Source organism: Galeopterus variegatus, unplaced genomic scaffold (genome assembly GCF_000696425.1).
Source record: "Galeopterus variegatus unplaced genomic scaffold, G_variegatus-3.0.2 Scaffold10631, whole genome shotgun sequence".
In the NCBI taxonomy this organism is placed as follows: domain Eukaryota; kingdom Metazoa; phylum Chordata; class Mammalia; order Dermoptera; family Cynocephalidae; genus Galeopterus; species Galeopterus variegatus.
The window spans coordinates 1-13,365 of NW_007736742.1; the positions used below are offsets into that span (position 1 = coordinate 1).

A 13,365-nucleotide genomic window follows, 5' to 3' on the forward strand; every position below is an offset into this window, starting at 1 on the left:
TTCCCAGAAGGTTTCCCATGTTTATCCTGTGGTGTTCTTCATGCCTGTCGGGCTCTTTTACCTGTCTGTAATCCTGCCGACTGGGCCAATTGTTGAGCTAGGGCTGGGTCTGGAGCTCACGGACCCCTCAAACCCATTCACAGACTGGGTCACAAACCCTTCACACTCCAGGCTGGGTCACCAGACCCCTCCCACACAGGTCTATGAGCTAGGTAACCGGCAAACAGGTCCTTGGAAGCTGTAGGTTGGAGAGCATGGCTGTGCGTGGCAGATGCCCGGAGGCACTAGCCAGCCGAGCTGCAGCGCTGTGCGTGCACACTAACTTCACCCCCCCCCACACACAATTTGCTTACAAAGAATACGCTGCACCATCCCCAACCGGATGGGCAGGTGAGGGGGCCTGATTAAATTTTTCCATTTTCCCAACAATGCCCTTAGTCCATTGCACAGCAGATCACTACACCCCTGGAAGGGACCTATAAACAGCCGTCTACTTAAGAGTCACACAGACATGAGATAGTGAGAGGGAAACCTAAAATGCACAGCTGTGGGTAGTGTGTGATTGGGCTGTAGAGCCATCAGACCTGAGTCCCAGACCCACTTCACCTGCACGTGGAGAGATTATGTACCTTCTGTGACCCTCAGTGTCCTTATCTGTAACATGGGAATAATGTCTTGTGCTCCAGTTTAGGAAGTGAAGTCACAGTCATTGGTGCCCTTGGCCATCTCTGCCTCTGTTGTAGACCTCCCTTGCTGGGTATCCTCAGAAAACTTGAAAAGTAGCCAGTTTTTTTTTGCTTTTGTTTTGTTTTGTTTTGGGGTTTTTTCTGGCAGCTGGCCGGTATGGGGATCCAAACCCTTGACCTTGGTGTTATAACCCCATGCTCTAACCAACTGAGTTAACCGGCCAGCCCAGTAGCCAGTTTTAAAGGCTGCTAAAAATGTAAACCACTGGCTGCACGCCATGGAAAGGACTGCTCTATTCTGTGGCTGTTTAACCAGCAAGCGGTGTCCTGTTGAACTGGCTAAGGTGGAGTCTGGCTCCTCCCCCTGGGAGCTATACCAGCGCCCACTGCCCCTCTTGCAGGCGTCTGCAACGTGGACCATCAGAACAAAGCTGGCTATACTGCTGTGATGATTACTCCCTTGGCTTCCGCAGAGACCGATGAAGACATGGCTGTTGTGTGGAAACTCTTAAGAGCAGGAAATGTGAATATCCAAGCTACTCAGGTAGGTGATGTGAACATGATCTCTTTCATGAATGCCAGTGGGGTGAGAGATCTATACAGACCCATGTAGAGCTTTTGACCTGGGAAGGCTGGGGCCTCCAAATGGCATCCATCCAAAGCCTGAATATTTGGTTTTCCTTAAAGACTCCTGAGACCCAGACTGGCTGGGACAGAGTTCACTGAGCTTCTAATCTAGGTCCCTATCTGAAACTGGGCAAGTGCCATCTGGACTCGACTTCTTGAACCACATATTCCACTGTTAGCATCTGGAGAAGGATGGCTGCTCTAGGAAAGCCTCTGGAGGTGATCCACCTTCTTCATTACCCCACTCATGACGCACTTTGGAAGTGAAGTCCTTTAAAGTTCTCACCTCTGTCTTCTCTTCCCTCCCCAAAGCCTTTTTACAAGGTGATATGTTCCCAGCCTGATGAAGAGAAAAGAGCTTTTGCTGACCTGTCCCAAGGGTTATGAGGACCCCACTTCCCAGGCCTCAGTTTAGCCCAGAGAGTTCATACAGAGGTCTGCTGGTAATTGATCAATCTACCTGGCATGCCTCTGCAGTCCTTGAAATAACCAGATCTCAAAACACTCCTGTCTTCCTTACCTCCCCATCAACCAGTGTGAGTGACATTGTCCTGGGCACACAAATCATGCCCCCGTCCCCAGGAGCAGTGCCATGGGCCAGGCTAGGAAGATCAGTTGCTGCCAGCAGCCAGTGGGGCCCTACACTAAGGTAGTAGCCAGGAAGTCAGCACATGTGGGCTCCACTAATTCACTGCGTCACCCTATGCCTCAGGTCAGAAGGGCCTTTAAAGGGCACCTAGGTCTACCCCCTATTCTTTTGCAAAATTTTGCCATATGATCTCCAGCTTCCTTATAATGGGCTCCAACTACGTGACCTCCAGTGTTAGGAAATTCATGCTGTACCAAAGTAGCCCATTTGTAACAGCTCCAATAACTTTTTAAACTGAGCATAATCTGGATACTTGAGCCTTTCATAGAATGATTAAGTAGAAGTTGTTTGGGGTTCAGGCCAAGAAAGATCTTACAGACAGCAAAGTATACCAGGCAACTCAGAGGGTTGGGATGTCTCCATTCAGCTTCTAGGCTCCTGTACCTAAGAACATAGGGTGGGAGTGTGGTCCTTACCCATTCGGGCTTTGAGTTAGACCAGGCTCCACATGGAACAATGGGGACTCCTCAAAAGGTCCCTTGCCCATCTTTGACCATACAGGAATGAGTAGAATGCATTTAACTCTCCTTTCCTCCAAGAATGGTCATAGATAGGAGCGTATCTGTCAAGAACTGTGAAGAGTCTGAGATTTTACCCTGCCTTAAAGCCAACAAGTTAGCCTGCTACAGTTTCATGTATGCTGGTAGAGACAAAGGACAGTGTGTTGCACACAGCAGTTGCAGTAGCCACAGCAGCAGCATTGCACAATTCCCAGTTCCTACAGGGCAGTGGGGAGGGCCAGATACCTAAGCATGGAGTGGGCTGGGTTACAGGAGAGGAACCCTGAGCTTAGGGAACCATAATCTTTTATAGTAGACTGTAAGCAAGCCTGCCTTTTTCTCAGAAAGAGATGCTATCTTGGCTGGCTGGCTAGCTCATTTGGTTAGAGCATGGTGTTAGTAACACCAGGGTTAAGAGTTCAGATCCCTGAACTAGGCAGCCACTGCCCCCCCCACAAAAAAAAGAGAAAAGAAAAAGAGAGAGACAATATTTCTATCTTCCGAGGCAGTTCACTGTACAAATGTCCTTAAAAAGATAGTCTAGAACAAAAGGGCTGATTCTTGTGTGCTTCACTCACAAGACGTGCAAAAGTGCAAGACACCCATGGGAATTGACTCCCAACAATATGTCTACCTCCACTGTCCCCACCTCCCCAGACTGATCGCAGACAGCAGCCTAACCTGATGGCACAGGCACTTTGCACACTTTATCTAATAGTAATCCTACCGATGGCAAGAAGCAGATATTTGTAGATAAGTTTCTGGTTTTCAGAGTATTTTCACCCACCCACCTACAACTCCTATTCCATAGGACTCAACTCAGCTGTTTCCATTTTAAATACTATGTTTTCCATAAACATGTTACTTTTTCTTCTAAATTGGCCCTTTTGCAAGAGAGGATGCTCACCAACGATCAAAATCAAGCCCTTCTTTTTACAGAAGAGAAACTGATGCCTTAGTAGGGAAGGGGCTCATCCCCAGTCACCAGAAAAGAGGTGGGAATTCACAGCTGCAGCTTCTCCTTTCAGCTCCCCCGGGGGCCTTTAGGTGTGAGGAGAGGTGGAGGTACCAGGTGTAACAAGAACGAGGTGGGGGTCTCCTAGGGATAAGCAGCTTATTTCTCTGTATCTCCAGGGTCAGTGCAGTGCCTGGTATGTTGTAGCACTCTGTAAGTGATCACTGAATTAAATTGTATTGAGCTGGACCAGGAGGAAGGTGAGGAAGGAAGGAGCCTTGAGTCAGGCAGAGGAGACTTAAGGACAATCTGCACGTATCCTCTGGTTCTAATAACAGTCGGAGAGAGGGGTCTGGATGGAAACCTCATGGTCTAGTTATTCCAGTAAACAGCTATTACCTTGGAGCTGAGGAAAAGTAAACAGGCTTCTCTGGAAATGAGGAAACAGGACATCTAATAACATGTACCATGTACTGAGCACCTACAACGTGTTGAGCACTTGTCATACCCTGTTGCTAACCCTCACGATGGTGATAATAGCTGACACCCAGCACTTGCTCAGCCCTTGGGTCTCATCACAACCCCTTGAGGCAGGTACTGCTGTGAATCATTCCCATTTTACCAAATCAGGAGAAGCCACAGCTTGATTAGCCCCCAGTCACACAGGTAATAAGTGGCAGAGGTAGGATTTTTCTGATTCCAAACCCCCTTTATTTTCTCAAGGCCCCAGTATCTGGGCAGGGAAGCAAAATCCACCAGTGACTGCAGATTGGAGTTTTAATTAGTCAACACATCAGCAAACAGATCCTTAGCACTTTTAGGTGTAAGATGCTGCATTCAGAGCTACAGGGGATCTGAAGGGAGAGAGAACATAATCCTTTGCCTTATTCTTGCAACCCTGCAAAGCCTGGTGCCTCATCATTGGGACAAGCCTGATCTTGTGGGAATCCAGGAGAATCATGAGGGCAAAATATAATAAAGTCATATGAGACGACTATAGGAAAACAGGGATGTATGAGGGGTCCTCAAAAAGTTCATGGAAAGATTCATACTATCTTTTAGTTTTATTTTTCCATGTACTTTTTGAAGTCCCTTTGTATATGGTATATATAAGAAAATCTATGGAAAGGAGAAATGATGGCCAATTTGTAATCATAAAAATTACTATCATACATTACTATATTTACATTGTTTACCTCATTTGGTTCCCACAAAAGCCCTGTGAGGTACACAGGGCAGATCATTATTATATTGAAAAAGCAAGATTCAGGGAAGACAAGCGACATGGCCAGGGTAAATGGTAGTACACAGCAGAACTAGAGCTTAGACTTGCTTTCTGACTCTGATCCATTGCTACCTCAGCCAGTGATTACAGGATGTCAGATTATTGTCAGTGGCTACAGACTATAAATGACCACAGGGACATGCAAACAGAGATCTTGTTGAGACAAGAGGGTTCTGGGTATCTTTAAACTGAAAATACCAGAGGTACTGAGCAGGCCAAGACTTCCTGGAGAAAGTCAGGCTGGGGCGGGCAGTAAGAAGTCCTGGTGCTGAAGCATTCAACCTTCATCTGTTCCATCAATCAACAGTTATCAGCACGTGCTTGGTGTTAGGCATGGGAGAGACAGACAAAAAAGACTAGTCCCTGCCATCAACAATTTCACAGTCCATGAGAAAGAGAGAGATTGACAAGTTGCAATGCCAAGTGCTAAGTGCTGTGTTATGAATCCCATGCCTGGGGAGTTAGCAAAGGCTTTAGAGAGGATGTAGCATTTGACCAGTGCCTGGGAAGAGCAGAAGTTTGCCAGGCAGAGAAGGATGCATCCCATACCAAGGGTGGAAGGAGATTCAGAGCAATGGTCATTTTGTTGAGAAGCCTTCACTGAGCACACCCGGGCTGGAGAGGGGGCCCTTCTCCATTGGCGGCAGCAACCTCATCACATCCTGTGGCTCTGTGTGCAGGGAGGCCAGACTGCGCTGATGCTGGGAGTCAGCCACGACCGGGAGGACATGGTCCAAGCGCTACTGAGCTGCCAGGCAGATGTCAACCTGCAGGACCACGATGGATCGTCGGCCCTCATGCTGGCCTGTCACCATGGCAATGCCGACCTGGTACGGCTGCTCCTGGCACACCCGGCCTGCGACAGCAGCCTGATTGACAAGGTGAGCTGTATAGGCAATTAACAAGTAGGTGTTTAACTTCCAGTCCTGAGAAGTGCCTTGCCAGTCAGCAGAATTCAAGGAACTATATGACAGTAACAATGAAATCAACCTCATAAGGCTGCTGTGCGATTTAAATGAGAGATACGTGGTAAATGCTTGGAGCCTTACAGCTGGTAAACCCACAAACCCAGCCTTTGACAACATCATCCTGGGGGAATGTGCCCAGGCCTGGCTTAGCCCCAAGCCTCATCTGGTCATGACAGCAATAGCGGCATATGGGCTTTGAGACCACAGCTTGGACTGGAAAGCTCTACCGTCCAGTGGGGACCCTGGAAAGCCAGATCAAGGAACCAACTGTACAGAGTCATCTTTGTAGTCATTAAACCGGAAATATGTCTCTGACATTGATGCACTTTATGGAGTGGCCCATTTGATTAAGCCAGCCTCCTTGAAATTGCATTTCCAGACTCAGGCCTCTTTAATATCTTCCTTATAAGGTGATGAAAATGATGATGATGATGATAATGATAACTAACATGTATCAAGGGCTAATCTGGCTTACTGCCAGATACCCTACTGAGCATTTACCCTGGACCATCTCATGCAAATCCCACAACAACCTTGTGAGGTTGACTCTTGCTGCCACCACTTTGCTCAAGGAAATGGAGAAACCAAATGGTTAGGTGACATACCCAAGATCACACAGCTAGTGGAACCCAGTGCCATCAAATTCCTGAGTCCATACTCAACTGTCCCATCATTGTCCTTGTCACACTGAAGTGTCCATGCCTCTGGCTCCCAGCTGAATCCCCACACCCATGTATCAGTGAATGAATTGGCAATTGAGTGAATGAACCCCTAAACTTTGGAGGCAGATCAGCAGTAAGAGTTCCTGCTCCTGATCATTACAGTCAGTGATATTTCTGGAGTACTCATGGGAACTAAGCTTTTTCATGTACTACCTCTAATCTTCTGAATAACCCAGTGAGGGTAGGTACTGTGATCCCCGTATCTTACTGATAAGGAAACGGAGGCCCAGAGACATTATGTAGCTGTCCTTAGATTACAAGCTGCTGGTTCTCAGAGCAGGAATTCAAGCCTAGGTCTGACTTCAACATCCTTAATGTTGGCACTATAATGCTTTAAATAGACATCTTTATACTTCTTCAACATCCACCATTCAAAGAGAATAAAAGCCTGGAGAAGGGAAGAAAGTCTGCTTGCTGCTCAGGGACAGCACCTCTTACTGGGCCATGCCTAAACTACCTGAGATTGATTCATCAGTGATTAGACCTGCTGAGCGCCTCAAGTCACACCTAGACAGCAGACATCTGGTCCAGTGTCTCTAGGTCCCATAACCCCAGCTTCACCCCAAAGCCATTTCTGACATCATTAGAGAGCACAGACATTCTTATAGTAACAGGGGTGGGCTGTGGAAATCAGAGCCTCCTTTTCCAAACATTATGCAGTCAGACAAAGGATCTGTGTTTATGAGCTCCCTGCTGGGTTGCCCTGGGGGAGGAGGCAGCCCTTAACTTGGAACAGGCCTGTACATCAAAGGTCCATGGCCCTCTTAGGAGTGACCACTGCTGTTGCCTGGAAGAGGCCTGAGAGGGGAGGCCTGTGGGACAGGCAGGACATGGGCTTGGGAAGTCCCTGGTTAGCCGGGATAATCAGGCAGTGAATCTGAGAGCTCCCCTGGGCACTCTGGAGGCCTGTCACAAGAAAGAGAGAGCTAAGAGGCTGCTTTCTGTGGGTAAAGGAACAGCCATGCGGGGAGGGATCTGTTGCATTTTGGACAACCCAATTAGGATTGTTAGAAGCGTGGATTTAAAATGAAATGCTCGTGAGTTTGAATCTGGATTCAGTGACTGTGTGCCTTCAGGCAGGTCACCTAGCCACTCTGAGCCTCTGTATGCTCATCTGTAAAGTGGGAATAGCAATGGACTGTACCTAAATACTGTAATGTTTAGAAAGACCACATCTGACATCTGGGAGGTACACAGTTGATGGTAACCATTGTCATTATCATGACGAGAGCTAAAACAAAACAACCACCACATCAATGAGTAGGGACCTCGGCATTCACAGGCAGTATCTGGAGAGAGTAGGGAGAATTAGGGGAGCCAATCAGACCATACTCGGTTTAAGGTCAACATACTTGATTTAGTCCAGTGGTTCTCAGTCAGAGGATGGTTTTGCCCTCCAGAGGAGATTTGACAATGTCTGGAGACATTTTTATTTGTCACAAGTGGGGAAGGAAGTGTTCCTGGCACCTACTGAGTAGAGGTCAGAGATGCTGCTAAACATCCTACAATGCACAGAACAGCAAAGAATTAAGAATTATCTGGCCCAAAATGTCAACAGTGCTGCCATTGAGAAACCTTGGTTTAGGCGAATTCTGGAAGAGCCAGGCCTGAGCACCAGGCTGACTGCAGTTCAGAGCAGGGCTCCAAGCCTAGAAGGGAGGGAGTGGAGTGCTACACAGGACATGGGCAGAAATCTATCATAGCGGAAGGCAGAGTGTGTTTGGGAAATCCCAGCCAGCACAGGTGCCCAGGGAGTGTGGGCAGCAGACCCACAGGCAAGGCGAGTCTGGGCCCCACCATGCCCAAGCTCGTGCTGCCTGACTGGCTCAGGGTTGGCTCAGGGTTCACACCCAAATTTCCCAAGGGTGACTTGGGTGAGCACAGTGTCTACATTCACAGGGTGAGAAATTTCCATGGGAGGAGGGGACTATTGAGGGAGGGACCCTAGCCAGTACCAAGGCTTGTGTACCTGGCGCTTTGCATTTAAGGGGAAAGTCCAGCCCTGTCATAATCCCCATGCCATTTCAATACTCATCTTTCCTCTGGAGGCTTAGATGTTAACAAGCAGGGAATATTTGGGAATTCCCTTGGAAGACTGAGAGAGAATTCATGTCCTGAAATTGGTTTTTGCCATCAGCATTTAAAGTTTGATATAAATACAGAACTCCCAGAAGAGCCGACAAGGCATGTTCTCTAGGTGTAGAAGGCAATTCCAGGAAATCAGCCACCCAGCCCCTTCAGGGCCACTGGTGTGACAGTGCAGGGAGTTAGTGGTAAGGGCTGAGCACTGGGCCCCAGAGGCACATTCTTTGAAGGGCTTGTTTTGGTGGCTTCTTCAAAGTACCCATCAAATTGAAAACTCCTTGAAGATAGAGGTTATGTCTTGCTCATCTTTGCCTGGAACATAGAGAGTTAGTGACGAGGTCTCGTCATATTAAAAGACACCCCCCAACACATGCATGCACATGCACAGAGGTGCCGGCTCCCTGAGCCCCTCCATCTCCTCAGGTCGCAGAGTCTGGGTCTCCATAGCCAGGCCTGCAGTGCTGCTGAGCATGGACTCGCCACACCTGGCCCCCACTGGAGCCCCCTGCCATGGCTTATCCCCAGGGTCCTGGAAGAGGCCTCTGAGGGACACTCGCCCTCCCCAGGTGGTCTTTCTGGCCACACTTCCTGAGCTGAATGGGGCCACCACTCTCCGTTCTGCAATTGAGGAGCCCTGTTAAAAGGTGCATGTCCATGGGTGGCTCCTTCCCGTAGTGACAGTAATCCTCCCTCTTCATGTTTGCACAGGGCCTGAGCATTGACAGGGCACAGTGGATGGAGTGCAGCATGCAGGAGCACAGGGTCTTCTTATGGGGCTTTTACAGGACTCCCCTGTTTAAAATCTTTGATTTGTTCCAGTATTTTCCAATCTAAGAAAATACCCATGAGGACTCAGGTTGCCCAGGCTCTTCACCAGCTTGAAGTGAATGTCCTGATGCCATCGGGCAGCATGCACTCTTTCAAAAATGCTTGCTGAGTGCCAGCCAAATGCAGCTGTGAACAGGGAGATTGTCTGCCTTGTGGAGACCGAGATTTACCAAATAACCCCACACATACCAATGTGTCAAGGGTGGCAAAAGAAAAATCCAGGGAGTCATGAAGCCTTTCCAGGGAAAGAACTTCATATGCATTGTGAAGGCCCTGTGCCGCCCTTCAGGGTCCCACTGAAAGGCCCCTTCCTTCCTCTGCTTGCCCCTCAACATCCCTGCCCCAGCCCATCCCCCTGCACACAGTGCCCTCCTCTCCCAGGAGCTGTCTCTGTTCCTCTCTACCGACTCCCTTAGCTTTTTGCCGAGCGTGTGTGTGGGCCCTGGTGGCAGCTGGATTCCATCCTGGTGCACAGGGAAAAGCCTGAAGACTTTTAAGCTGGGTGTTAACACTTCCCACCAGCTTGTGTGAAAGAATCGTCCACACTTCAGAAAGTGATTCTGTATGTATACAGTAGAGAATGTCTAGTGGGGTCTTGGGTGTCCCCTAGCCATCAAACCCATTTCTGTAGCAAAATGTAAAAACATTCACACTGAGTAGGCTAAATAAAGATCACAGATAGACTCAGCTTGGGTTTTACATTCAAATAAGTTACCAAAAAAGTGTGGTTTTCGGAGCTGTTTAGACTTCAGAATCCTGGATATGGATTGTGCCCACTCATAAGAGACGGTGGCTGCCCTCATGGAGCTCAGCATCCACCAAGTCACCTTGGCCTTTCCCTTCAGTGCTCTGTAGAGAATGAACCGTGTCACCTTACTGGAGCCCTTCTGGGTGCTCCTCCTCTGGACAGTGAGACGGTCAGCTTCCTGCACTGCCGGGGCAGTGTGAAAAATGCCAGGGCATCATGCATCAGGCTGAAAATGTGCACGTCCTTCGATGCTGTGAGCCCACTTCTAAGAGTCAGTCCTTGGGAACCGAATAAAAACAGGAAAATGCTTTTTGCACTAAGTTTATGATGGTGGAGACTTGGAAACAACGTTAAGTCTCCAATAGAAGGGAAATGGTTAATAAATTATGGAATGTTATATAGCCAAAACCAAAAATCATACCTTATGATGACCGTATAAGAACAGGGGAAAGTCTTATAGCAAACCACGGTAAGTTAAAAGTAGAAGCAGATCCAAAATTTATATACACTATTATTCCTCTACTTAAAAACCCACAAATTTGCATAGGAGAAAAGACTGGAGGGAAACACACCAAAATGCTACCTTTCATTTAGGTCCATGTAGTAGAATAGAAAGAGTTATTCTCTTCTGTTTTCCAGTTTTTTAAAAAAGTGTTAAAAACCAAATGACCCTTCTTTATTTGCATTGGCACAGATTTACCAGGAGTGAGTGCTGTTTCTGTGGAAGGGGCCCTGTTTCTCATGAACCTCGCGCCATTTGAATCTCTTCCTCTCTGAGGGTCTCTGGATGCTTGGACTAGACTCCTGCACTCCAGGCATATGCCCTACTCCCAGCTCGCCCTTCCCCTTTGGGGCGGGAGGCAGACAGGATAAAATTTGTTTCTCTTTTTCTTTTCCCTCTGTAGGCTGGCCGCACAGCTTTGTCCATCGTTCTGCAGTCACCCACCCATGTGGAAATTGCAGGGCTTCTGCGGGCCCACGCGGAGCAGGGCAGGTCCCTGGGGATGTAGGGGCTGTGGAAGAACTGGCAGCCGGGAACAAAAGACTCCTTCTCTGGACTCCTCCTTCACCCTTAGAGAGGGCAGAGGTCATGGCCAGAGGGCCGCCCCTCCAGAGAAGAAACTATGTCAAATATGCACATACATTCCTGTTGTGTAATTCTGCTCAGTAGGATGCTTTGTAGTTTTTGCCTTAGGCCAAGCCCCCAAACTACGCGGACTTCAGAGCAGGGTGCAGGGTGCAAGGTGTGGGGTGCATTGGTGTCGTCCAAAAATCCCAAACATCTTCAGCCTTGAATTCCTTGTGACCCTCCCCTTTGTTGCACTGTGTGACAAGCAGGCAGGCAGGAGCACATTCGCACAATTAGAAAAGCAATACTTTTTACGTGGAATTTTAAAGTACAGTCCTTTTTTTAAAAACTCAAGTATATATAAATATGTTCCACTGAATATGCATGTCTAGAGAGGATGGGAGGGGACTTAAGCAGGCACCCTGTAAACCATTCTCTAGAAGACACGAGGAGAATCACCGCACACACAGGAGAAACTGCACAAGCCCCATTTGGGGCCTTTGTGTAGATGGGGTTGTCAGAGAAATCTTAAATTCAGACAAGGTATGAGGAAGCGTTTTGGCATCAACACCAGATATAAGTCTTGACTATTTTCTGAGTCATCAAGTTACTCCAATTTGGTCTGGGGAAATTGGAATTAATCAGAAAATCCAGTCCAACGAAGCATGCCACAGAGTCCAGTTATATCAGCTATTGTGAACCTGTGAAAGAAACACACGAATCAGAGCAAGCTTCCTCCTGGGAATGGGCTGTTGTCATCCAGAATCCACCACGCTTCCTCCATAGCCGCATCCACAGCCTCATGGTAATCCCCGGCACTTCCCTTCATAGCCCCTAGGAGCAAACGTGCTCGGAGTGTTCTGAGGCTCCTGCCTGCAGAGCCTTCAAGCCTGGGCTGCAGCCAGAGCATGTGAGACAGGCAGGGCAGGGCAGGGCAGGGCCCTCTCTGCACTGACATCTCTCTCTACCGGACAATTCTTTCTTAAGCTTCCATATTCTCTGGGGCCGCACGTGCATGGTTCATAATCATAGCTCACACAAGGTTATCTATGAACGTGTTCTTTCTTAAAATCTCCTATGCAAAAAAAAAAAAAAATCCCCCTTATATAAAAAGAAGAGACATCAAAGTTTGGTGAGGCTCACTGGAAACCCAAAAGCTTGAGTTCTTCTTGTGGATTTTGCTTGGTGCCAATTTGCTTGGTGCCCCTTGGGTGACTCAGAAGTCTCCTTGGGCCTCAGTTCCATCATCTCTAAAAACAGAAACCATCATACAACCTACCTCCTGGGGGTGCTGCAGAAGGAACAGCTGATAGAAGTTTTGGGATCCAATTCGTAACCCATAAAGGCTGTCTACAGAAATGGTGCAGCAAATTTCCTTAAGCCGTTGTGATTCATGAGAGGCTCAAAGTCCCAGAGCAGGAACAGTGACATGTGTTGAGACTGCTCAGAGGTACAGAGAATGGAGCAAATAATGAGCTAAAAATGTTTTAAATGGGTTTATTTTGACCTCAAAACATAACGTAAGAGCAGAAACTTACATTAATGTTCTAGCCCAGTGCTTTGCAGACATTTATGTGCATACAAATCACCTGGGATCTTGTAAGAAAGTGGCAGGTCTGGGGTGGGGATTGAGATTCTGCATTTGTAACCAGTTCCCAGGGGATGCTGATGCTGTTGGGCCAGAGCTACACTTCAAGTAGCAGAGCTCTGGCCTGTCCTTATTGTTTGTATATTAAAATGCTGCCTCTCAATCTTCTGTCTCAAAATTTCTTTGCATCTCTCTGCTCCTGGTTCTTAGGAACTTGCAGTGAGTATCATTTTTGCTCTTGTGTCTTTGCAGACAGTAGGGGGTCTGTGTCCTATAATGCCAGCTTAGGATCTATTTCTGCATCTCATATTCGGGTGGTAACTTTCATTGGGTCATCTTCTTTTTTTTTTTAAATATCTCATTTGAGTCCAGCTATTGAAAACAGCTTACTCACCAGAGAAAGCAAACTGGCTTTCCTAGAACTTGAAAACTACTACTACTCATCATTCTCATAAAGACTTTATCCATCCTTTCTGAGATTTGATTGTGTTTTGGCAGCTGGCTGGTACAGAGATCTGAACCCTAACCTCGGTGTTTATAACACCATGCTCTAACCAACTGAGCTAACCAGCCAACCCCCTTTCTGAGATTTTTAATAATTTTCTTTTAGTCTTGAGTTATGACTATGAACGCCTGATCTAATTCCTTATAACCA

General features: G+C 47.6%; 1 protein-coding gene across 1 annotated transcript; it reads left to right on the plus strand.

Annotated features, from left to right (window-relative positions):
• The first annotated feature begins 1,090 nt into the window (after positions 1-1,090).
• Positions 1,091-12,873, plus strand: LOC103610125 (KN motif and ankyrin repeat domain-containing protein 4-like). Its single transcript, XM_008594357.1, has 3 exons — positions 1,091-1,230; positions 5,383-5,583; positions 10,959-12,873. The coding sequence occupies exons 1-3, from the start codon at positions 1,135-1,137 to the stop codon at positions 11,061-11,063; spliced, it is 402 nt and encodes a 133-aa protein (XP_008592579.1). The 5' UTR covers positions 1,091-1,134; the 3' UTR covers positions 11,064-12,873.
• The last annotated feature ends 492 nt before the right edge of the window (positions 12,874-13,365 follow it).

Bases quoted from the DNA above. Each gene is read 5' to 3' on its own strand.
- LOC103610125 (XM_008594357.1), top strand. From the start codon at position 1,135: ATGATTACTCCCTTGGCTTCCGCAGAGACCGATGAAGACATGGCTGTT. The intron at 1,231-5,382 runs GTAGGTGATGTG...CTCTGTGTGCAG, and splicing joins TGAATATCCAAGCTACTCAG to GGAGGCCAGACTGCGCTGAT. The intron at 5,584-10,958 runs GTGAGCTGTATA...TTCCCTCTGTAG, and splicing joins ACAGCAGCCTGATTGACAAG to GCTGGCCGCACAGCTTTGTC.